General features: G+C 44.4%; 1 protein-coding gene across 3 annotated transcripts in view; it reads left to right on the top strand.

The window, feature by feature from the left end:
* The first annotated feature begins 3,816 nt into the window (after positions 1–3,816).
* Positions 3,817–24,881, top strand: part of LOC101942896 (ATP synthase subunit beta, mitochondrial-like) — a 38,781-nt gene continuing 17,716 nt past the window's right edge. The window contains exons 1-10 of one of the 3 annotated variants that reach the window (XM_024114838.3): positions 3,819–4,039; positions 5,521–5,703; positions 10,880–11,054; positions 14,450–14,571; positions 14,979–15,163; positions 15,693–15,851; positions 17,969–18,091; positions 18,262–18,474; positions 18,649–18,850; positions 21,758–22,077. In XM_024114838.3, coding sequence (XP_023970606.2) covers positions 3,898–4,039; positions 5,521–5,703; positions 10,880–11,054; positions 14,450–14,571; positions 14,979–15,163; positions 15,693–15,851; positions 17,969–18,091; positions 18,262–18,474; positions 18,649–18,850; positions 21,758–21,855 — 1,602 coding nt within the window. In that variant the 5' untranslated portion in view covers positions 3,819–3,897 and the 3' untranslated portion in view covers positions 21,856–22,077. Of the gene's footprint in view, positions 4,040–5,520; positions 5,704–10,879; positions 11,055–14,449; positions 14,572–14,978; positions 15,164–15,692; positions 15,852–17,968; positions 18,092–18,261; positions 18,475–18,648; positions 18,851–21,757; positions 22,078–24,881 lie in introns of those variants that run through there. The other 2 variants (XM_065561807.1, XM_065561809.1) reach the window with 2 other exon arrangements.

The following is a 24,881-nucleotide window of genomic DNA, read 5'->3' as shown; positions in this document are numbered from 1 at the left end:
ATGTTAAATAGGACTGGGCCCAGTACAGATCCCTGGGGGACACCACTATTTACCTCTCTCCATTCTGAAAACTGACCATTTATTCCTACCCCTTGTTTCCTATCTTTTAACCAGTTACCAGTCCATGAAAGGACCTTCCCTCTTATCCCATGACAGCTTATTTTGCTTAAGAGCCTTTGGTGAGGGACCTTGTCAAAAGCTTTCTGAAAATCTAAGTACACTATATCCACTGGATTTCCCTTGTCCACATGCTTGTTGACCCCCTCAAAGAATTCTAGTAGATTGGTGAGGCCATGATTTCCCTTTACAAAAACCATGTTGACTCTTCCCCAACAAATTATGTTCATCTATGTGTCTGACAATTTTGTTCTTTTTGTTCTTTTTTGTTCAATTTTGTTCTTTACTATAGTTTCAACTGTACTGAAGTCAGGCCTGTAAGTGCTGGGATTACCTCTGGAGCCTTTTTAAAAAATTGGCATCACATTAGCTATCCTCTAGTCATTTGATTTAAATGATAGGTTACAAACTACAGCTAGTAGTTCTGCAATTTCACATTTGAGTTTCTTCAGAACTCTTGGGTGAATACCATCTGGTCCTGGTGACTCATTATTGTTTAGTTTATTGATTTTTTCCAAAACCTCCTCTAAAGACACCTCAGTCTGGGACAGTTCCTCAGATTAGTCACCTATAAAGAATGGCTCAGGTTTGGAAATCTCCCTCACATCCTCAGCCATGAAGACTGATGCAAAAAATTCATTTAGTTTATCTGCAATGGCCTTATCATCCTTGAGTGCTCCTGTAGCACCTCGATCATCCACTGGCCCCACTGGTTGTTTAGGAGGCTTCCTGCTTCTGAGGAGTGCTGGAGGAACCAACTAGGGGCAGAGCTCTTCTAGACCCACTGCTCACAAACCAGGAAGAATTAGTAGGGGAAGCAAAAGTGGATGGGAACCTGGGAGGCAGTGACCATGAGATGGTTGAGTTCAGGATCCTGACACAAGGAAGAAAGGAGAGCAGCAGAATATGGACCCTGGACTTCAGAAAAGCAGACTTTGACTCCCTCAGGGAACTGATGGGCAGGATCCCCTGGGAGAATAACATGAGGGGGAAAGGAGTCCAGGAGAGCTGGCTGTATTTTAAAGAATCCTTATTGAGGTTGCAGGAAAAAAACATCCCAATGAAAGAACAGTAAATATGGCAGGCGACCAGCTTGGCTTAACAGTGAAATCCTTGCTGACATTAAACGCAAAAAAGAAGCTTACAAGAAGTGGAAGATTGGACAAATGACCAGGGAGGAGTATAAAAATATTGCTCAGGCATGCAGGAGTGAAATCAGGAAGGCCAAATCACACTTGGAGTTGCAGCTAGCAAGAGATGTTAAGAATAATAAGAAGGGTTTCTTCAGGTATGTTAGCAACAAGAAGAAAGTCAAGGAAAGTGTGGGCCCCTTACTGAATGAGGGCGGCAACCTAGTAACAGAGGATGTGGAAAAGCTCCCAGACTGCTGCACTGGGCAGCACAGTATGGGGAGAAGGTGACCAGCCCTCTGTGGAGAAAGAAGTGGTTCGGGACTATTTAGAAAAACTGGACGAGCACAAGTCCATGGGGCCGGATGCGCTGCATCCGAGGGTGCTAAAGGAATTGGCGGATGTGATTGCAGAGCCATTGGCCATTATCTTTGAAAACTCATGGCGATCGGGGGAGGTCCCAGATGACTGGAAAAAGGCTAATGTAGTGCCCATCTTTAAAAAAGGGAAGAAGGAAGATCCGGGGAACTACAGGACAGTCAGCCTCACCTCAGTCCCTGGAAAAATCATGGAGCAGGTCTTCAAGGAATCAATTCTGAAGCACTTAGAGGAGAGGAAAGTGATCAGGAACAGTCAGCATGGATTCACCAAGGGCAAGTCATGCCTGACTAACCTAATTGCCTTCTATGAGGAGATAACTGGGTCTGTGGATGAGGGGAAAGCAGTGGATGTGTTATTCCTTGACTTTAGCAAAGCTTTTGATACAGTCTCCCACAGTATTCTTGCCGCCAAGTTAAAGAAGTATGTGCTGGATGAATGGACTATAAGGTGGATAGAAAACTGGCTAGACCGTTGGGCTCAACGGGTAGTGATCAACAGCTCCATGTCTAGTTGGCAGCTGGTTTCAAGCGGAGTGCCCCAAGGGTCAGTCCTGGGGCTGGTTTTGTTTAATATCTTTATTAATGATCTGGAGGATGGTGTGGACTGCACTCTCAGCAAGTTTGCAGATGACACTAAACTGGGAGGTGTGGTAGATACACTGGAGGGTAGGGATCGGGTACAGAGGGACCTAGACAAATTAGAGGATTGGGCCAAAAAAAACCTGGTGAGGTTCAACAAGGACAAGTGCAGAGTCCTGCACTTAGGACGGAAGAATCTTAAGCACTGCTACAGACTAGGGACGGAATGGCTAGGTAGCAGTTGTGCAGAAAAGGACCTAGGGGTCACAGTGGACAAGAAACTGGATATGAGTCAACAGTGTGCTCTTGTTGCCAAGAAGGCTAACGGCATTTTGGGCTGTATAAGTAGGGGCATTGCCAGCAGATCGAGGAACGTGATCGTTCCCCTTTATTCGACATTGGTGAGGCCTCATCTGGAGTACTGTGTCCAGTTTTGGGCCCCACACTACAAGAAGGATGTGGAAAAATTGGAAAGAGTCCAGCGGAGGGCAACAAAAATGATTAGGGGTCTGGAGCACATGACTTATGAGGAGAGGCTGAGGGAACTGGGATTGTTTAGTCTCCAGAAGAGAAGAATGAGGGGGGATTTGATAGCTGCTTTCAACTACCTGAAGGGGGGTTCCAAAGAGGATGGAGCACAGCTGTTCTCAGTGGTGGCAGATGACAAAACAAGGAGCAATGGTCTCAAGTTGCAGTGGGGGAGGTCTAGGTTGGATATTAGGAAACACTATTTTACTAGGAGGGTGGTAAAGCACTGGAATGCGTTACCTAGGGAGGTGGTGGAATCTCCTTCCTTGGAGGTTTTTAAGGCCCGGCTTGACAAAGCCCTGGCTGGGATGATTTAGTTGGGAATGGGTCCTGCTTTGAGCAGGGGGTTAGACTAGAAGACCTCCTGAGGTCCCTTCCAACCCTGATATTCTATGATTCTATGACCCCGCACCCCTGGCCAGAGCCCTCACCCCCTCCTGCACCCCCTGCCTCAGCCCGGAGTCCCCTCCCACATCCTGAACCCTTCATTTCTGGCCCCACTCTGCCCTCCCACACTCTAACTCCCTGCCTGGTGAAAGTGAGTGTGTGTGGGGGAGACCGAGTGATGTAGGGAGGGGGAATGGAGTGAGCAGGAGGCGGGGGCCTCAGAGAAGGGGCAGGGCAGGGGCGGGGCCGTGGGGCAGGGGGCGGGGAAAGGGTGTTCTGTTCTGTGGGATTATGCACCATCCAGGGAGAGGCTAGGGAATTGCTGGTAACAGCCTGGCACACGGGCAGCACCTCATGGTGCAATGACAGACAGGGCAACCTATCATGATGTTTTGCAATTGCATTATCCCTGAAAGCGAGTCTGGGCCCTATTTAACAGCGTAGCAGCAGGGCACGCAGGCCAGAGGGAAGGGAGGAAGGTACAGTGCGCTGGAAACTTCTTTTAACAGAGTAAAGTTGCTCCAGCAGGAGCCCCTGTCAAGATGGAGTGTTGCATGCTGGAGCCTGTAGTCTACGGACACGCCTCAGAGGGAGCATTGCATACTGGGAAATGTAGTTTCTACCGGCGTCGTACCCTTACACGAGGGGAGGACGGCCGCATCGGGATACGATGGAACACTTTCCCGCTACGCATGCGCCGTCTCCCCTTTAGCGCCAGTGGGCGCGTGCGCGCGCGGCTCAGCCGCGGCCGTTGCCAGTAGAAAGGCGCGAGGCGGATGGCGCTGGGGACTGTTGGAGTAGCCATGTTGGGGCGGGCGAGGCTAGGTGGTGTGGCGGTCCTGCGGGCTCTGGAGCTCCTTGCCACGGAGCGTGGCTGCCTGGCAGGAGGAGCGGCCGCCTCCGCTGTGCTTCCGCACAGTGAGTCTGGGGGTCCCGCGCCCGGGAAGGGCTGGAGGGAGGTGTCAGCCCCAGGAGGTCGCGCCCTCCCGCTGCGTCCGTCCCAGGCGCCCACCGCCTCCTGGCCTCGCTGGTCCCCGAGTCTCCTGCTTCGTTGTACTTTGCCCCTGGCTCTGAGCCTGCTGCCCCTTCACCTCCCGGGGCCCAGGGGGACCCCACACCGAGTGCACCGGGCGGGCGCTCCGCAGCTCTGCTGGCTTTTTGGCGCCTGCCCCACTTGAAGCTGCTCGGGGCGGGAGGGGCTGGGGGGTGGCCGGGCGATGCTGAAGGGGCTGGGCTGGGAGGGAGGCAGGAGATCTGGGTTCTCTGCTCCACCCGTGACTCCCCCAGTCCCAGCCTGTGAGCTGCAATGGGCATCTTGATGTTTCCCTTCCTTAGGCAGCGCCAGGGTGGCGGTCGGTGAAGTGTGTAAAACATGCTGAGCAGCTCAGTTGGAAGCGATATGGATTTTTTTTCCCTCCCCACCTTCATCTTTCTATTGGCCTTTAACCTTAACATCCTCCTCTTCCTTCCCCTTCCCCCCACTCTTGTTCTGAGTCTCCATTTCTGGGCTTAAAATGATCAGAACCCACGTGTTGTGTCTGTCAGATCAGTGCTTGCTTTCATGTTTCTGGTTGTAAGATGTCCAACATGGGAGTAAAAAAAAAAAGAAAATCCTTTTCCAATGAGCACTGGATAATTAGCTAGGTGCAATGTGCTCAAAAGGGTTTTCTTCTTCTGAAGTATTCAGGGCTTTGGAGCAGAGCCTGGAGTTGGAGCGCGGAGCTGCTCCGGAGCAGTGGAGCTGCAGGTTTTTGCTTGGAGCTGGAGCACAACTCCAAAGCCCTGGAAGTATTAATTAGAAGGTCACTATCAGAGGCTAGATACTGAACCTGATAGATCACTGGTGGTTTCTAGAGCAAGAAACCATACGCTTATTATCAGGGCTGTTTTAGAATTTGATGCGCCTTCTGATCACTGATGCAGAGGCCCTCGCACACTCCGCAAGATGGTGAATGCTTCACCCATTTTTAAATTTTGCTTCTGTTGATTTGCCTGTGTAATTAGGAATCGGGTGTACTTGTGGTTTTCCTGCCTGTGATGTAATCTACTGGTAAAATAGCATACTTTATTTCTTTAATCCTGAGTTCCAATAGTAAAACATCAATTTAGTCCTACTTCTAAAAGGTTTCTATTATGAAGAATGCTACATTTTTATGTTGTGTTCCTAGAGTCTTTAACAAATGTAACATTTGTACTTAAGGTGACCAGATAATGTCTGGATTTTATAGGGACTTTGGGGTCTTTTTCCTATATAGGCTTCTATCACACCCCCCCCTTCCCCCCGTCCCGATTTTTCACACTTGCTGTCTGGTCATTTGTACTTTAATTTAAATCTGGTCATGTTTCCAACTAATAGGCTAATTGCTCTAATTTTGATTTTGGTAATTATTTTTTGTTAGGGCGAAATTATGTGGCTGAGACTTCAGAGTCTGCCAAATCTGGTACTGCAACAGGGCGTATTGTTGCAATTATTGGTGCTGTTGTTGATGTCCAGTTTGATGAAGACCTTCCTCCAATTCTCAATGCCCTGGAAGTGTCAGACCGTGAAACTAGATTGGTGTTGGAAGTTGCTCAGCACCTTGGTAAGTCTGTCTCTAATTGTCGATTGTTCCTGCTATTTTCTCCTTTTCTCTAGCTTCATTTTACCACTATTGACTCCAGGGTAGTTTGAAAGCTGTCCTGAAGAGATTTCCTTACTATCTAAGACCCTTGTTCTACTGCACGTTGTACTATTGAGGTTCCTTCTACCATGCATAGTTGCACTTCCTTTAAGCATTCTCCATGTACTTTAGATGTAGCGTACTCCTATCATTCCCCCCAAATCCTGCTTCAGCAGAGACATGTTTTCTGTTAGTGTTGGTTCTGCGCTTTTTCATCTGCACCATCTTGGTTCTTCAAGTAGGCTTCCTCTTCTTTTCCTTAGGGCCTAAACTTCCCAGACCTGACAGGACAAAGCCACTTTGGCTTCTCTCAGACCTAGCTAGAAAAGGCCCTTAGGAATGTTTTGAACTTTGCTTCTGTCCAGGCCTATGCCCCACTAAAACCTCTCTGGTCCCCATGTATGCCATGTAAATTAGTATTTCCTTCTAGGAGTCCAGATGTGGATGATCAGGATCTGGCACTTATTACACTTGAGGCAAGATCCAGATCTAGACTAACCTTTTTAGAGCCGCCTTCTAACATGGACCTTGTCCCGCCAGTCAATTTTCTTACTTTCCTTGCCATTCTGGTATAGGTTCCAAAGGCTCAGATCAATGATTCTCCTTTCAAGAGAACCCTTCCTTTGGCTAAAACCCAAATGGCTTTTTCGTTTATACTGATATCCTCAGTAACATTAAAAGAATAGGAGCAGGTAAAATAAAGACCCTATGACTTTGGTCCCATGGCAAAGCAGTATCCAAACACTCCTGAGGATTCAGATAGGGCGCTTCCTGTTCTAGGCGGATACCAGTGTTCTCTCAACTCAGAATCTACGTTGCTTCTGTGACTTGATAGTTTCTTCCTTTCGCACCCCACAGCTAGAGGTAGATTTAGCTTTTCTCAGGGCTTGTGAAACCATATTGGTATGATGTTGTAACAGTAGAAAAAAATTGTGTAAGACTTCAAAATATTTCTGAAGTTTTCTGTTCAACGTAGACCACTGAAGATGTATATTGTCTTGGTTATATACTAGCGCAGGGGAGGGCAAACAACGACCCGTCAGATTGCCAGCCCTGTGGTGCAGCAGGGCTTAGGCAGGCTCCTTGCCTGCCCTGTCCCCGTGCCACTCCCGGAAGCAGCTGGCACCATGTCCCTGCGGCCCCTGGGGAGGCAGAGGGCTCTGTGTTGTCCTCACCTGCAGGCACCGCCCCCCGCAGCTCCCATTGGCTGGCAACAGGGAACCACGGCCAATGGGAGCTTTGGGGGTGGTACCTGCAGGCGAGGGTAACGTGCGGCAGAGCCGTCTGCCCCACCCCCAGGAGCCACTGCCGGATATGCTGGTCAGTTCCGGGAGCGGCGCGGGGTCAGGGCAGGCAGGGAGCCTGCCAAGCCCCGCTGCGCATCGCTGCCACCCTGGAGCTGCTTGAGATAAGTGGTGCCGGACTGGAGCCTGAACCCCTCTTGCACCCCACACCCTCGCCCCCTGCCTCCTGCTGCGCTCCTCCTGCACCCCAATCCCGTGCCTCCCTCCCGCACTCTGCACTCCCTGTCATGAGGCCCCTGCTGCACCCCACACCCCTCCTGCACCTTAACACCTTGCCCTGACCCCCTTCCGCACCCTGCACTCTCTGCCTGAGCCCTACATTCATGGCCCTGCATACAGTTTCCCCACAGAGATGTGCCCCTCAGGCCAAAAAGTTTCCCCACCCCTGTACTAGAGGGTTACATGCTTGGTTTCTTCTGTAGGCTAAGCTCCTTGCATCTCTTTATTCTCCCCAAAAAGCTTCCTGTGTGCCACCCTTCCATCTTCCTATATTTCTGGGACTCATTGCAACTGTCCCTTCCCCACCGTGTCAGGGGTTCTGTGTGCTCTCTTTCATGTCCCTTTCCCAGTACTAGAGGCTCCATTCTCTTTCTCTGGCCTTGGCTACGCTCGCGGATTCACAGCCGCGGCAGCGCTGTGAAGCGCAAGTGTAGTCGCGCCGCCAGCGCTGCGAGAGCTCTCTCGCAGCGCTGCAAGTACTCCACCTCTCCGAGGGGAGTAGCTTGCAGCGCTGTGAGGGAGTGTGCAGTGCTGCAGGCGCTGATTACATTGGCGCTTTACAGCGCTGCTCTCGGGGTGTGTTTTTTCACACCCCTGAGCGCAGCAAGTGCAGCGCTGTGAATTGCCAGTGTAGCCAAGGCCTAAGTGTCGGGGCACTGTCCTTTTCATACAGTTTGTCCCCTATGCCAGGAACTCTGTTTTGGAACCATGGAGAGAGGTGATATTCAGGGGGAGGGATGGGGGGAGGAGGTATTGTGTGGGGAGGTGTTAATGGCTGCCATCAACCAGTTTTGATCTGTAGGCAACTGCAGAGGTGGTAGCAGACCCAGGAGTTTCAAACTAGATTCAAGGGGCTCCCTGGGGCCTTCAGGTTTTCTGATTTTTCACCAAAATAAATAGGTTTTTGCCCATTTATGCCTAGAACATTCCCTGAAATTTTGGAATTGATTGGATGTGGTGTTCTAAAGTTACCACATGACAGACAGATGCTATAAAGTTGAGTGTAAGACCTCGCTTAGCTTGGCAAAAAGGGACTGAACTCTGCTGCAAGTACTCCTATATTCTGCTACATAGTTAATGTAATTAATCTCCATGAAATATCCTTAATTTCTTTTCCTGTCCTCTCTGAAAATAGACACCAGTATCTATTTCTGAGGATTTTATTTCTATATGCTCCAGGTAGCCCAGCTCTGAGATTCTGTTTCTGTAATGTTGTTCTGGATGTTTGTCTCAGAATCTCCTATTCTTCCCATCCTCTTGTGTGCCAGGAAAGGGAGGAATTTGGGAGGTGTCAGCTCCTCACTGGTACATTGTTTTTCAGACATCTCAGCTGCCCAGCCTACACTCTAGCTCCCCCATACTCCCTGGCAGCAAGCTGGGCTCCAGTTCTGGCTCAGTGAACCCATGCTTTCCAGGTCCAAGGAATGCTGCAGGGATTGTACACTGTAATCCAGCTAACGCCCTCTTGTGGGGAAAGCTGGAGAAGGAGAGAGGAAACGGTATCAGGCACCTCGCTGCAAATAACGTGAATTCATTGCATCTACTACTTCCCCAAGATGCCACAGAATTACAGAGTCTTTTGCATGGGTGCCAGGTTTGTATAATTTTTGGTGGTGCCCAGAGTGGGTCCAAGTCTCACCCCCTGACACCTGCCTTATAAGCCGATATATATATTTAAAAATAAATATATAAATAATGGACTGGAAACAGTAAGCGTTTAACAGTTTCCCTATATTGCACAATGTGGGATGGGGGGATGAGGGCTCTGGGGTGGGGCTGGGGGTGAGGGGTGCAGGAGAGGGCTCAGGGCTGGGGCAGAGAGTTAGGTTGCGGAGGGGGGTGAGGGCTATGGCTGGGGGAGTGGGCTCTGGGGTGGGGCTGGGGATGAGTGGGGTGCAGGCAGGCTGCCCGGGGCTGGGGCCAGAGGAGGACTCCTCCCAGCCCTTTCCACATCGGCCAGGCCTGCCGAGCGGGGGTGGGTGTAAAGGGGGCAATTGCCTAGGGGCCTGGGCAATTTAAAAGGGCCTGGGGGCCCTAGCCGCTGCCACAGTAGCTCTGCCTGCTATGGGGAAAAGCATCTGTTGATTCAAAGATGCTTTTGATATGTCCCATGCAGGTTCCAGGGCGGCTGAGGCAGCAGAGTAGCAAATACTGTTGCCTCAGCCACCCTGGAACCTGCATGGGGCATATCAAAAGTGTCTTTGAATCAAGAGGCGCTGTGGCTTTCATCCAGAGCAGGTTGGGTCGGCACAGCTGCTTTGGGGCTCCTCCGGGCAGGTGTGGGATGGGGCTGTGGCCGGCCCGGGGCTCCTCTGGCAGGGGAGGGGGCTGAGGGGGACTCTTGGGGCTTCTACAGGTGGGGGGGCTTGTGATCCCAGCTGAGGGAGGGGGGCAGGAGGCCCATTGATCTGCCCTGGGGCCCAGAATTGCCATCGGTTGGCCTGCTGCTGGCAGCACACTCACTCCGCACCACACTGCATGTGCTCCTAGGGCCCCTCTCTGCTGGCCCCCTGCAGCACTGTGTGCGTGCTGCCCAGCGCTGGGGGGAGGAGGATGCGCCCCGTCGCCTCCTGGCCTGACTGGTGAAGGGTCATGGCCCCAGAGGGATGGCTGCCATCACATCAGGTGTGCATCCTTCCTCTGCAGACTGCAGCAGCAGCCACCTCAGCCCGCCTCACTCCCTTGTAGTCTGAGCAGTGGAGCGGTGCTGGTGGGAACAGTGTGAAAGGAACCAGCCAGCGGCCGGTGAGGGAATGCAGCACAGGGAGTGGCAGCCAGCCACTGCCCAGGGTGCAGTGACGCTCCGGGGGAGGTCTGTGGGGGTGGCAGGCAGGGCCCGAACCTTGGTGGAGCTGGGAACCTGTGCTCTGAACGTTGGTGGAGCATGGGTACCACTGGCTGATATAACTTGCTGCCTATGGTCTCTTGGTCTGTGATTGACATGGTTGGGCAAGACAGCTCTCCCTAACACTGTTTCATGTTATCTGCAAATTTAGGATAAGATTTCAACAGTTTACACTGAGTTCATGTTTTCAGTCTTAACTTGACAACCATAAGGGCTAGCTAGACATTTAATGTAATTCAAAATATAAGTTAAGATTCTGGAGCACAATATGTGGTGAGCAGTGAGTTCTGCAAATAATTAACTATCATTGCAGGGGGAAAAAAAATCTTACGTTCATTGTGTATTTAAAAAATAAATCAATCTCTAAAACAAGCTTAGAATACTCTGTAACTCTGGATAGTGCAGTATGAATATAATCAATACTATGTAGTTAAGTTATAGTAATATTTTAAAACAGTACTCTACATAAGATGTTCTATGGAGCTTCTATTTAAACTTGATTTGCCAATGTAGGAGTCTTATAATTGATTTTTGGCAAGCCAACCTGAAGTCAGAAAAACTAAGTTTTACCTCAGTTGGCTGAAGCATGAGGAAGTGTCCAGTTGTACCACATAACTTGACTGTCAGTTCTGAAACCTCTAAATGTAACTACTTTAAAAGTTCTGAAGCTCTCCTGCAATAAGGTGAACTTTCTCTGCTCGAAGAGCAAACTTAGATTTTATACACGTAGGTGGAAGTACTGTTCGAACAATTGCCATGGATGGCACTGAAGGCTTAACCCGCGGACAGAGAGTTCTGGACACAGGTGCGCCCATAAAAATTCCAGTTGGGCCAGAAACACTGGGAAGGATCATGAATGTAATTGGTGAGCCAATTGATGAAAGAGGGCCTATTGCAACGAAACAGTGAGTATTTTTAAACTTAGTTGATTTAGAGAAGAAATTGCTGTTACTAGTATATTGTTCTGAAGGTACCCATTAAAGAAGTAGTGAGGGTGCATGAATCTAAAGGCTTGTCTAAACGTAAAAGTTGTACCACATTTATTATACCAGTATAGTTAATGCAGTTCGACCTCCCTAGTGTGGATGCAGTTTACCAGTTCTGTATGGGAAGGAGAATAAGCTATACTGATATTAAATTAAAAAAAAAAAACCTACTACATCAAATTAACATTATGAAAATTGCAAGGTAAGGACTCAAAAGTTGGGAAATGCTAGAAGTACGGTTATCTTTGCACATGTCCTTGTACAGATGCGTTATGATAGTCTTTAGTTACATCACCACATACAGTAGAACGTCAGAGTTACAAACTGACCAGTCAACCGCACACCTCATTTGGAACCAGAGGTATGCAATCAGGCAGCAGCAGAGACCGAAAAAAAGCAAGTACAGTACAGTACTGTGTTAAATGTAAACTACCAAAAAACATAAAGGGAAAGCAGCATTTTTCTTCTGCAGAGTAAAGTTTCAAAGCTGTATTAAGTCAAAGGTTCAGTTAAGTTTTGAAAGAGCAACCATAATGTTTTGTTCAGAGTTATGAACATTAGAGTTATGAACACCTTGGGAATGGAGGTTTTTTGTAACTCTGAGGTTCTACCGTACTATTTTTTTCCACAGACCCCCTGCCTCATTCATTGTACAGGTGGACCTACTCAGGGGATGAATCAAAGTTGTGTAGTGAGAGACCAGTCTGCAGGATGTCCTGCTTCAGTTGTTGCAGAAGTGTGCAGTGAGAGAGAGGAAAGGATGATCTGATGGCTAAGGCAGTTTAATGCTGCCCTGGAGATTTGGATTCTATCCCTACCTCTGCCACAGAGTTCCTGTGTGATACTAGTCAAGCAATTTAAATAAATCTTTTCACAAATGGTCACTAGTTCTTTATTTTCTGTGTGCCTGACATTGGATCTTGAGGTCTGACTTGCAGAAGTGGTGAGCACACTCAGTTGAATTTAAAATCAAGGGAACTGTGCCTTGAACATAAGTGCTATATAATGCTAAGTGCTCTGGAAAAATTGGGTCCTATATGTTTCAAATTAGACACCCAAAGTTAGTGGACCCTTCTGACTTTCATCTCTCTGTACCTCAGTTTCCATCTGTAAAATGGGGATGATATTCCTTCATCTCACAGGGATGTTGAGAAAATTATATTTAACTATAAGATACTGCATTAATAATTACCCAAACAATTGAAGAAATACTAGTCTACGGTACTAAATAGTAGTAAATTGAGTACTACAAGCAAAGTCCAGTATCCTGCCAACAAAAGAAATTGAACTTGTAACCCCCCTGTGAGGCCCCCCAAATATTACAGGTATTTGCCAGCTTGAGTGTGGAGGGGAAGATCATCTTTCTGTCACTCCCAAGCAAACAGAAAATAAACATGGAAACTTGTTGTAGCTGCGCTTCCTTCAACACTTACTGGGGACAGAATTTAGAGCACAGTCTACAGCTCAAGTAACTCCACTTAAGGCTGGGGAATTCCCCAATAACTGGAGTAGGAGAAGGGATTTCCCCTCCCTCATGGGCCCAGGATGCAGGGGTGGCAGCAGCAATGGCCAGTCTGTCTCCATGCCTCCTGTAGTTGTTTCCTTCATGCATGGGGAGAATGGCTAGTGGATCTATGCAATGGAGGATCAACAGGCTCGGCTGCATGTGGGGAGCTGGGTTCTGCAGCTAATAAAAGACTGCACCAGCTTTCCTAATCACACTGGTTGTGCTGCAGGCAATGTCCTTTGCAACTGCAAAGGTGAAGCAGCATATGCCCAGTAAAGATGAGGAAGGGAATTTTAATTGTGATAAATCAGAACTTAAACTGAGATCATTTGAGATTATGTCCTGCAGTGTTCGCAAAACTGGCATGACCTCCTTGTGAATGGTTAATGCAAAAACCCATCAGAGTATTAGTAAACAGTATCATTTTTCTGAGACCAGAACAGTGGACTTTTCAGAAGTATCTTAAAAGGTCAATATATTGCTGTGATGGTTCTCGAGGAACCCAGGACTGTGAATCACCTTGTTTTACCCCCCTGTCTCCAGTGAGAGGGAGTCCTGTCTTGTGGTAGCTGGGTGTTGTCTCCTTGACTCCACCAGCCTTTCATCTGCTCATGCACTCCCCTCTGGGCTATGCCAGCCTTAAATTTGCCTTGCAGATTAACCCTAGGTGCACCCCAAATCCCTGAGTTCCTTTGAATCATTTCCTTGTGATATCCAGCTTGGGACATTGGCTACTCACAAAAATTCCAGATCCTTTGCACCCAACCCAGTTTACCAGTTTTACTGTAAACCACACAGCACTTAGGATAAAATAAAATCAGTGGTGTTTTTTTTTAAGACAGAGTAAAGATTTCTCTAGATACAAGAGTGTGTAGCAGAAACAGATGGCTGCAATGCAAAACAAAATCATAAAACATGAGCCTAGGCCTATGCTTATCAATACCAGTAGTTACTTTTCCTATGTTATAACATAGATTTTCCCCCCAACTCCAAAGTTCAGTCTATTGCAGAGGGCTGGCTTCACAAGAACCAGGATCCAAATGTTCATGGAAAACCCCCCTGCTCCACAAAGGGTTTCTTTAGTGAATGGTGGTAGTCCTTTTCTGGCATCTGTGTTGTATTGCCTTTTCTATTTACAAGATAGGGATTTACCCTGTCTATCAAGTTTTCTTTTGTACCTTGACGTTGTTTTGATTTTTGTCATTGCTTCTGATGGTTTTCCATTGAAAACCTTAGTATTGCGCAAGGTTGAACAGTTGAATCTTGCTGCCCTCTTTAGCAAGTGATGCAATGCATGGCAAATTCTCCTTGCCTGAATGGGCCATCACCAAGACACATTATCTCCTGGTGACTAATTTCTACTTCAAGTCTATAAAGCATACTTTCAGTATAAATACATTATTCCTTCATATTACCTGTTCATACCTCTCACAACAATTATGAATCTTGACAGATTATGAGCTTTCTTAGATATATTACTCTTTATGGATAAATAACCTGCAAGATGTGTGTTTGATTTAGTGAATTTGTCAATTCTGGAGTAAGCTGTTTGCAAAGAACGGGATCCTTTGCCAAGGGGTCTCTGTGTCATAATTGGTATATCCAGTACTGTTTTTGAATTACACACTTCTAATTTATAATTTTAACTGATGGCATGTCTTCTAAACTTTACCTAGATGTAAACTTGATTTCTGGCTAGGGACCACTAATATAACCACCTTATTCAGTATCTCTAAAAACAAATTTTTCTTGAAACTTTGATAGTAAAGACAAAAATATGTAAAATAGTTAAAGATCTTCTTTACAGGTTTGCATCTATTCATGCTGAAGCTCCTGAATTCCATGATATGAGCGTTGAGCAAGAAATCCTTGTGACTGGTATTAAGGTTGTAGATTTATTGGCTCCATATGCCAAAGGAGGTAAAATTGGTAAGTTTTTCTTCTGAAGCAAATAGATATACTGTAAATTTTTGCAACAAGTACTGTACATAAAACATTCTGTACTTCAATTTGAGGAAGACTTAAAGTGTGCAGTTGCAAGTTTGCTTTATATAAACTTTAAAATTTTAGTCTTATTCAGTTTCCTAAATCTGTGTGCTTACTAGAAAGTGTTCTAGTGAGGAAGATTAAACAAACTTGCTGTTGAAAATGGATGCTGCTAACAGCAGCAAATTTTAGATTGGTTTGTTTTGTTCTAGAGTTAGCTTAATATTCCTACACTGGTAACAGGCATTTTGAGGGATAATAGTGAAGTATTGTAGCTGGATGTAATCACATTCATTGACCGTGATCTCAAACTGAAAACTCAACTGTATTGACAAAAATTGTTGTTTCAGGGCTCTTTGGTGGTGCTGGTGTAGGAAAAACTGTACTAATTATGGAACTTATTAACAATGTTGCTAAAGCCCATGGTGGCTACTCTGTCTTCGCTGGTGTAGGAGAGCATACACGAGAGGGTAATGACTTGTATAATGAAATGATTGAATCTGGTGTCATCAACCTGAAGGATGCCACTTCCAAGGTAACTTTCAAAGGGTGTGAGTATCAAAGCAAAACAAAACACACACGCCATTGTTTGTTGTACATTACAGTGGATTGTTTGGCAACATACTATTTTAATACAATTTTTCCAAGAAAAAAACACTTTTTGTATGTGAGATGTGGTAATTTGACTTGTATATACATGCTAATTTTCATGTTCTTCCAGTTAGGAAGGTCTGCAGATTCTAATAGTGGACCTTCAATCAATCACCCTTGCTGCTTTAGTGGTGTACTAACTTATTAGATCAGGGTGAAAGTTCAGTCTGTAAAGCTTCATTTAGTGTTCATGCTTTTAGGGAAAAAATACTTACATTAATAAAGGTCTTGTGTAATTTTTTTTTTTTTTTTTTTAGTAACAAAACACATGTCATTGTCATCTGGTCCTTGGACTTTGCCTCCACAATTGGTCCAAGGCATGTGGGTGTTGAATATAATAATCAACACTATATAATGAGATTTATCTGTAGAAAATGTAGTAGCCTAACTTTATTTCTGTAATTGAATTCCAGGTTTCACTTGTGTATGGTCAAATGAATGAGCCTCCAGGTGCCCGTGCCAGAGTAGCCCTGACTGGTTTGACAGTTGCTGAATATTTCCGTGATCAAGAAGGACAGGATGTACTTTTATTTATAGACAATATTTTCAGATTTACCCAGGCTGGTTCAGAGGTTAGTACTCATAATAAAAAGTTCCATTACAATACTCTACCTGAGAATCTTAAAACTACTCTTAGAGCTCTGAAACTTGAACCTCTTATTGTACCCCTTGCCCCAAAAAAGAATTATGAAAACCTATCAAACACCAATTTTAAGCAAAAATTCAGTCTCTTGCTTGAGAGGCGGGAACTCTGGATATTTGTATATGCCAGTGAAGTCTTGGGGAAAAAGTGGCCTAGATATCTTCTTAATTATGTACAAAACCCTAAAATTTTCAAGGGGAAGAATAAAGCCTTTAGGTGTATCCTCCTTATGATTTCCTTCAGGTGTGGGCCACTTGGTATATTCCAAAGTCAAACAATTAAATTGCTCTTCAGAAGCATAGGATCTAGTCCCAAGCCAACTTTAGAGTGGGCGTAGCAATATCCACAGAGTAACTGTAAGCTGGTGTAGTTCTTACCTTGACTTAAACAGAATAAAGACCTAAACATGCCCAACCTTCACTTCCCAGGGTTTACCTTTATTAACTTAAAATAATACAAAACCCCCTCAACCTAAGTTGTTTTTTTTTTTTTCTTTTGAGTTCAGTTTTTTTCTAGAAGCTTTTCTTCTTGGAAGCTGCAACATTTGTATTTTTGGTTTGCTAGTAATAAGACCTTGCTGAAAAGCATGGAGGACACATTATAGAAGCAATTAAGAGAGCAATTGAGGGTCTGAGTAAGGGGGGGTGGGGTGGAGAAGGGGTGGCAAAGTGGTGACAAATTTCTGTTAGAACCCAAAATGGGAAGAACAAAACATGGCTTAGTGCTGGTGAGTAGCATGGCTTCTGGAGGTGGGGCAATTATAGGCTGCCCTGACAGCACCATTGCTCTGGCTCCAGTTCAATGTATGACTGGGTGAACTGCTGGAGGGGAGGGTGTTGTGTTTGGTAGGGGAGAAACTGAAGAAGGAATAGATCCTCTACTCAACATAGGCACTCAGCTGGTCCCATTGTGGCAATGCTTAATGGCTGGAGTAGTGAAAGGTGTATGCAGTTTGGTGATCTTGTTGCTCCTGGGTAGACAAGAAATGAAATGGTGCCCATGGAGCAAGCCTCTGCTTCTGAAGGCCCTAGTTCTACTGCAGGTGGGTTGTATCCTTCCTTAACTGGTCTGATTTTTTATTGGGAGGTGTAGAAGCTCCAGCGGTTTTACTGGGTCTCACTTTCAAGCTCTATTAAAACTACTTGAGTGACATAGGAAAATTAGCCAAATAAGTCAAGTATATATCTAAAAGTAGATACAAAAGCATTGTAAGTGTAACAGTACGATGCACACTCTTTATTCTGCATGCTGGACTACAAGCTTTTAATTTGGCACTACCTATGCCTTTCTGTTCACAGAATAAATATGCTCATAAAGTGAATCACGTATTGTATGTAGTATGTTTCTCGTAAACCTTGGGGGTTCTTGGGTGTGGTGTTTTTTTTTTTTTTTTTTTTTTTTTAAGTGGATCTCCTCAGGTTAGGGAAAATTGCAACAACCCTGCTAAGGGGTAGGGATGTCGGTGTCTAATGCCCAGAATGGTTGGCCCTTTGCGTGTTTGAAGGAAGTGTAAAGAAAAGGAGATGTATCCTTATGTCACTCTTGCTATCTTTCTTTTATTTTCTTTGTGGGCACATAGTTCTCTTCTGCCTTCCCCTAATCCTCTATAATATCTCTCTGGCTCTTGTGCCTCCAAAATTCACTAACTTTTGATCATACCCTCTCTCTCCCTACTTCCTCTTTCCTGCTCTGCCCTTGTGAATGCACACTGTGCTCCTGGATTGTCATCTGTAGCCAAGGAACAATAAACCTGACTGCTGAAGTGAAAGAAGACAGTTCCAACTTTCCTTCTTGCTGAGACAAGAAGACTAGAAGAATGAAATGGGGTACCATCTTGATTGTCTCCACTCTTTCCATTTGGTGGCTGAGTGTAAAGGCTTAGAGCAGACCTGATCACTGTTGACAGTCTTCCCACTCCACTTAGCATTGTGCCCCATATGCTTACTAACACTTTAAACAGCGCAGTTTAAGAACCTTTGATGTATCTGAGAAAATGAACTACAAGAGTTCTTTAACTTGCTACATTATCTTCTCTTTGATCTTCAGGTGTCTGCACTGCTGGGTCGTATCCCCTCTGCAGTAGGGTATCAGCCAACATTGGCTACTGACATGGGAACAATGCAGGAAAGAATAACTACTACTAAAAAGGGATCAATTACATCAGTACAGGTATGGTATTAAACAGGTGTCTTTATATCATCAGTAAAGGGTTCACTGCTTAGCTTCATGAGTAGAAAGTGAAGGTGGCAGTTAATAGTAGGTATATTATGAGGCTTAACAAGTGTTGGGTTTTTTTTACTACGGTCTTGTATATTGATTTTCAAAATGGCTTATTTCAGGCTATCTACGTACCAGCTGATGACTTGACTGATCCTGCTCCAGCTACTACTTTTGCACATTTAGATGCTACTACAGTATTATCCCGTGCCATTGCTGAACTGGGTATCTATCCAGCAGTGGACCCTCTGGATTCTACTTCACGTATCATGGACCCTCACATTGTTGGCCGAGAGCATTATGATGTGGCTCGTGGTGTACAGAAGATTCTTCAGGTATCTTGTTAATTACATTTCCCCCCCATGAATTTCATTCAAACTGGAGTTAACTGAGTGTTAAGTGAAATTCAACTTTGATATCTGGTCTTTTGAATATGTTGCAGTATTCATGTATCTACACATTGTATCACAAGATTATTTAATTTGAGTTGTTTTCTTTCTCCATACTAGGATTACAAATCCCTTCAAGATATTATTGCTATTTTGGGGATGGATGAATTGTCTGAGGAAGACAAACTAATTGTAGGCCGGGCTCGAAAAATCCAGAGGTTTTTGTCTCAGCCTTTCCAGGTTGCTGAAGTCTTCACTGGCCATGCTGGAAAATTGGTGCCTTTGAAGGAAACAATCAAGGGATTCAAGAGCATTTTATCTGGTAAACTAATATATTTTCACTTGGCTGACTTCCCCCAGTTTCAGAGCTGTATTCTGGAGGCTATCAGTTTCCTTTAATGCTTGACTCTCACTTCTGCAGACCACCTTATGCTTGATGCATCACTAAACATTACTGCTTTAGTAAAATAGGGGTGTTAGTTTCACGTATGTATTGGGGTAGGGCCTAAGGGCCACAGCCTTATTGTGCTGAGCACTGTACAAACATAAAGAAGGTTCCCTCCTCCAAGAGCTTACAGTCTAAGTATAAGATGTGGGGAGAACAGGTGGATATAGAAATGGATGGGTGGAGCACTAGGCAATGATTCAGCCATGCCAGTGTGGAGCATGATGTGCAGAGTCTAATGTTTAAACATTTAGTTCTCAAGAACAGCTTTATAAAACAGAAAGGGATTGAAATCCAACTTGGCTCCCAGATTTCTTCCCCTTTCACTCCATTGTCAGAAGTACTGAACCTCCCTGGCCCCGGCTTGCACCACCCCAAGCTGTTTCTGAGAGTCATTGCCTGGGTACCCTCTTCACTGATCCTCTGCATATGCCTTCATCGTGACTCTAGGCACTGTGCCACTTGTTAGTCCAAGCTGGTCCCTGCTGCATGATCCAGGGAGAGGTAGGAAGACAAGGGAGCAGGATTTAGTGTTTGTCAGATAAGAATGGGCAGGACACTTCAGTAGTTCAGTTCTTCTTAGTAGCTTTAGGACCAGTCTCCTTCCTCTTAACCCTTAGAACTGGGCAGTATTCTAAAATCTAAACTATGCTGTTTGAAATGTGGCTTTATATTGTTGCTAACGAAATTAGAGGGAAAGGTGTCCTACAAACCCACCACTTAAAAGTATATTTATTACCCTAGATCAGTGATTCTCAAACTTTTTTTTCCACAGACCATTTGAAAATTGCTGCAGGTCTCGGCGGACCACTTAATGATCTTTCCAAATGTTGTTTGTACCGTTACCTAACTATTGTAAAGCGCTAGATTTAAAAAAAAAAATCTTAAACCTTTTTTTCTTTTACAAATAAAAGCACACAACTCACATTTTAATATCCGTAATCTTACCTTTCTAATACGATGGATGTGCCCTCTCTTCCCTGCTGTGGCAGTGCCTGGGATGGGAAGGAGGGTGGTCTGTCCCCGGCAGCCCTTGAGCTGGGGAAAGTCGCCTCTTTCTCTCTGGCTGTAGCAGCCCTGCATGTCCCAAATTCCCCCCCACCCACTATTATCCCCCAGGCCACCACCTCACCTTACATGTGCATCTTCTCCAGGGTCCAGGCACCTAATTAGTGGAGCCACACCTGAACAGCTCCACTTATTAGGTGGGTGGCCCTTCATTCTCTTGTGTGCGGTTGCCCAGGCACGCACCCTGGAGGGAACTATCCACAGACCACCTGAATGGAGCTCGCAGACCACTGGTGGTCCGCAGACCACAGTTTGAGAACCTCTGCCCTAGATGATTATTTCTAATTTCTCTAGAGTAATTACTGACCCTAAAAGTGCTACTTGCACCAGTGATCACATAGCCAATCAGTGTTGTGGGAAGTTGTAGTAGTACAGCTTTCTAGCACAGAGTGCTAGTGATTCCTTAGGCTTGTATTGTAAAATAAGGCATAAATGGCCAGTCACTCGGTGGAGGGATTCAGGGTTTTATGCCCTTTGAATTTGCTATGTATACTGTCCATTTGTTTTTTCCCTTCATGAGTTTAATAGGAAGTCTTTGAAATCTGGGCTGGAAAACTTTTCCTTGGCAATCCTACTAGTCGTTATTGAACAATATTCATTGAACTGTCAAATACAGAACTTGGTTGGGAGGTGGTTGGATGATGGCTCATAGTTATGAGATGTATAATGGCTAAAAGCTTATGCAAGCCTGATTAATGGGGGCCACATGCATGCAGGCCTGACTGAAAGGGAGGTGGTGAAGTGGCTGAGTGCAAATAAAATCTTATCTAGGAGCTATCCTTTTCTGTCAGATCTGTTGTAGGATAAGGGTTTCCCTTTCCACCTGTTGATGGATTAAAATCTTTACTGACGGCAGCTGCCTTCCCACCTCTATACAGGCCCATTTACACCCCCATTTAAGCATTTAAAAAACCTAGGAAATAAAAACACAAAACTTGTTTGGAAGCGGATAGGGTTCTTTATAACAGCATACTTGAGACAAATCCACAAAAGCCCTCTATTCCCGCACTCTTGGGCATACACCTTACTATTACTGCCACTATAATAAGTAGCAAACCATGCACTGCAACCTTATCTCTATCCTTTTAGGGATGTTACCCTTCAATCACCCCCTTAATTGCCCTTCTGCAAACACCCCTTTACCAAACTGTCCTCTCACAACACCAAACATGAATTACTAGTGTTGGAGAGGGGGAGAACCATTGGAAAAAGGGGTGTGCAGAAAGGGGGCAGAATTAAGGTTGTGATGTGTAGTCTGCAATGTACTGTGTTTATGATTAAAAGTAGGTGTGAATATCTGGTGGAGGAGTAAGTATGTTGCTGGGTGGCTTCTAACAGCTTACTTTTTTGTATATTAAGGATGGCCTTGATAACCAATGGTAAAATACTTCAGTGTAATTTATTTATTTAAGAAACTTTTTGCTGCTGTGCTGTTTACATATCACTTAATCTGGCCCATAAAAATACTGTGTTCACTTTTGTTTGCTTTCTGTGCATTACCACAATGTTAATGCTTGAGTTGCAAATAACAGCTAATTTTTAAAGTGAAACAAGCTGAACACCTCTTACAAGTGTAGAAAACATATTGGATCTTGTAAACACTTGCACTTTAAAAAAACCCACAGTAAACTTTGGGAATCTACTACCTCACAGTCTTCATAATTATCTTTTTAACTTTCTTTCAACAATTGTCCTATTCAAATTGTGTCATTGTAGGTGAATATGACCATCTACCAGAACAGGCTTTTTACATGGTTGGTCCTATTGAAGAAGTTATTGCTAAAGCTCAGAAGCTGTCTGAAGAACATGCCTAAACTGGACTATTATATTTCATATGGTCTTTTAAACACCTGATACATGTATACATTGTATGTGTAAAACAGTTCCAATCTCGGAGGTCTATAGTTTTTTCACATCTACTGGAGAGAATTAAAGTCCTTTTTCCTACATGTGAACATGCAGTATTATGTAAATATCACCCAAATGTCTGTTACAAAAGCCAGACATCTTGTTAGTAAACACTGTGATGTACAAGTCCTCTGATTACTGGCTCTTTATTTTTGTTTAGATTAAGACTAATCTTTTGCCTCTGGAAATAGTAACTTAAGGCTATCCTGAACATCAAAGTTAACTGTCGTGACAGTGGCATTTGAAAGGTGATGTGTGATTACTTTTTGATTCTTGGAAAAGCTTGATACCAAAAATGGCGGTGGTTAACCTCATACTGCATTTGGCCTGAATTAGTTTTTTCTACCTGACACTTTTGGGCTTTATATTGTGCAATTCCTCATTGAAATTACAGAAATAAACAAACAATTTTACTGTAATCCGTTGTATTGCAAATGGAAAACTATTAATGCTACTTGTTTTTTTTCTTATTAAATTGGCCTGCTTCATAGTTTAATGAGCAAAAATTTAATCCAGTTTTTAAGACTAAAAAGGTTGCCTACCCCTAATTCATGTTAGCTTTCCATCAGGACACTGTTCCTGTCCAAACCAAATGTAAAACATCTTTCTGGAAGTTGAACAAAATATTAAACAAGTGTATTGAAAAGTGGCACTTCTGAGATCATTTTAAAATGTTAAATTAAAAATTCACAAAAATAATCTGAAAGAGTAATCTCTTCACTGTGCCTAGTTGTTGAAAGGTAGAGTATGCATCAAGAGAATAACTGTCCTCCTGTAAAGAATGCATCTATAAAGAGCACTGAAATTAGCAAAACCTTATGCACCAGGAATGCTGTAGAAATACTCTAGGTATTTATATATGACTATTGCAGAATGAGCTAGCTACTTCCATTTTGAGAGCCTTTATCTACATCCAATACCTTATCAATAACTACATATTGGCCTGCATGCAGACTGCTACTTAGGTAAAATTTCATTCTTTACCTGAATAAAAAATAGCATAACACATGCTGGAACTGTTTGTATCTAAAAGCATAGTGCTGTGATGTAGCTCACAAATAAGGAGATCTATTTTATATCCTGGAACATGCAGATGTTACAAGTACAGAACTGACCAGCTAATTCAATGGTACTCATGTTCTAGGCCTAATAGAAAACATTTTCTCTGTCCCAAATAATCTACTTGGAGTGAAAGTGCCAATCACTGCCATGTGGTACTAAACATTATGCTTATAGTAATCGCAAACAGCCAACTTACCCAGTTTGACTGGATTCATTGGGAAGATTGTTCTATAGGATTGAGGTTACAGGTTCTAAAGATGCAAGAAATTAAATGTTTGGGGATTTTTTTTTTTTTAGCTATCTCTGGAGAATTCTGGGAGGGAGGGAAATTTCTGGTCTGAGCAGTTCAGAAGCTTGGTTTGGCCTATGAGAATATATCTGGTGGTGTCTAACAGACAACTGTTTCTATTAGCTCCTCTTTGATGTATCAAGAGGTGACATTCACTTTTGTCTGAGACTCTTCAGGTTGAGAGGCTTCCTGTGAGGAAGACTGGAGTCTTTCTGTGTATGATTGAGCACCAGGAAGACTGTCTTTCATAAGTTAATACAGTGGTTCCCGAACTTGTTCCGCGGATTGTGCAGGGAAAGCCCCTGGCGGGCCGGGCCGGTTTGTGTACCTGCCGCGTCTGCAGGTTTGGCTGATCGCGGCTCCCAGTGGCCGCCGTTCGCTCCTCCAGGCCAAAGGGAGCTATTGGAAGCGGCATGGGCCAAGGGACGTACTGGCTGCTGCTTCCAGCAGCTCCCATTGGCCTGGAGCAGTGAACCGCAGCCACTGGGAGCCGCGATGGGCCGAACCTGCGGATGCGGTAGGTACACAAACTGGCCCGGCCCGCCAGGGGCTTTCCCTGCACAAGCGGCTGAACAAGTTTGGGAACCACTGAGTTAATAGATTTTTGTCAGGTCATATCAACATTTGCCTTCCTGGTATTTGCTACTTTAATAGGTACATATATAGATTACTCAGTTTGAGATATTTAGGACATACTGATCTCACTTATTTTAAAAGTGAGATGGAAATGAGGCATTGACATACTGATGGGGTATGGGTGCAGGCACATTTCTAATGTCCCCATGTGTTTTTGGTGAATTTTTAAGTGTATGTCTGAGCAAAAAATTGTAACCCAACAACTTGTTAATATTGGGTGAAAGGGAGAATAAAGGTCATCTTGTAGATAAAAGGCTAACTGTGAGCATGAGTCTTTCATGCTAAAGCCAAATGTATTTCCAGCAAGCAGTCAGATGTATGTTATGTGACTATAATTTAGTGAGTGTGATGACTTGTGTCCACAATACATCCTTCGTGTCAAAGCTGTTGGTGTTTATAGGTAATTCTCTTAAGTAACTGAATGTTGTATGTTATCAATGAAAAAGCTGCATGAAATAAACAACAAAGGAGGCATAGACAGTAAACAAATGGTCACACTTTATTATAAATCACATAATTCATGTCCTAGTGAATGGGACTTACAGGAGTGTACTCCAAAGTTAACAATGTTAAACACAATTAATTTACACATTCAACTTCATTGTTGGGAAACTACAACTTTTTGCAGTTACCCTAGTATAATACAAAAAATAAAGTAAGACTTTATATCTTTAATTTTAATAATTTGCCATTTAACTTTGAATAGCTTGATCTGATTCAAAAACACGGTCTTGTCACCCATTAAAATGAACATAATTAAACTTGACAAGAAGGTGCTAAATGTTCTAATTACTATTGTGATACATTTGCAAGCTGAAGAATCCAACTGCATTCTTCTTGTCCTAGTTCTCATTACTGAAAATGTATTACTAATAAAAGCACTGAAATGAGACAGTAAACCAGTGATGAGAGCTATGAAAATCTGTTTTAGTTGCATGTTGGGAG

Source organism: Chrysemys picta, chromosome 11 (assembly GCF_011386835.1).
Source record: "Chrysemys picta bellii isolate R12L10 chromosome 11, ASM1138683v2, whole genome shotgun sequence".
NCBI classification, from domain to species: Eukaryota; Metazoa; Chordata; order Testudines; family Emydidae; genus Chrysemys; species Chrysemys picta.
This window is presented reverse-complemented; position numbering and strand designations above follow the sequence as displayed.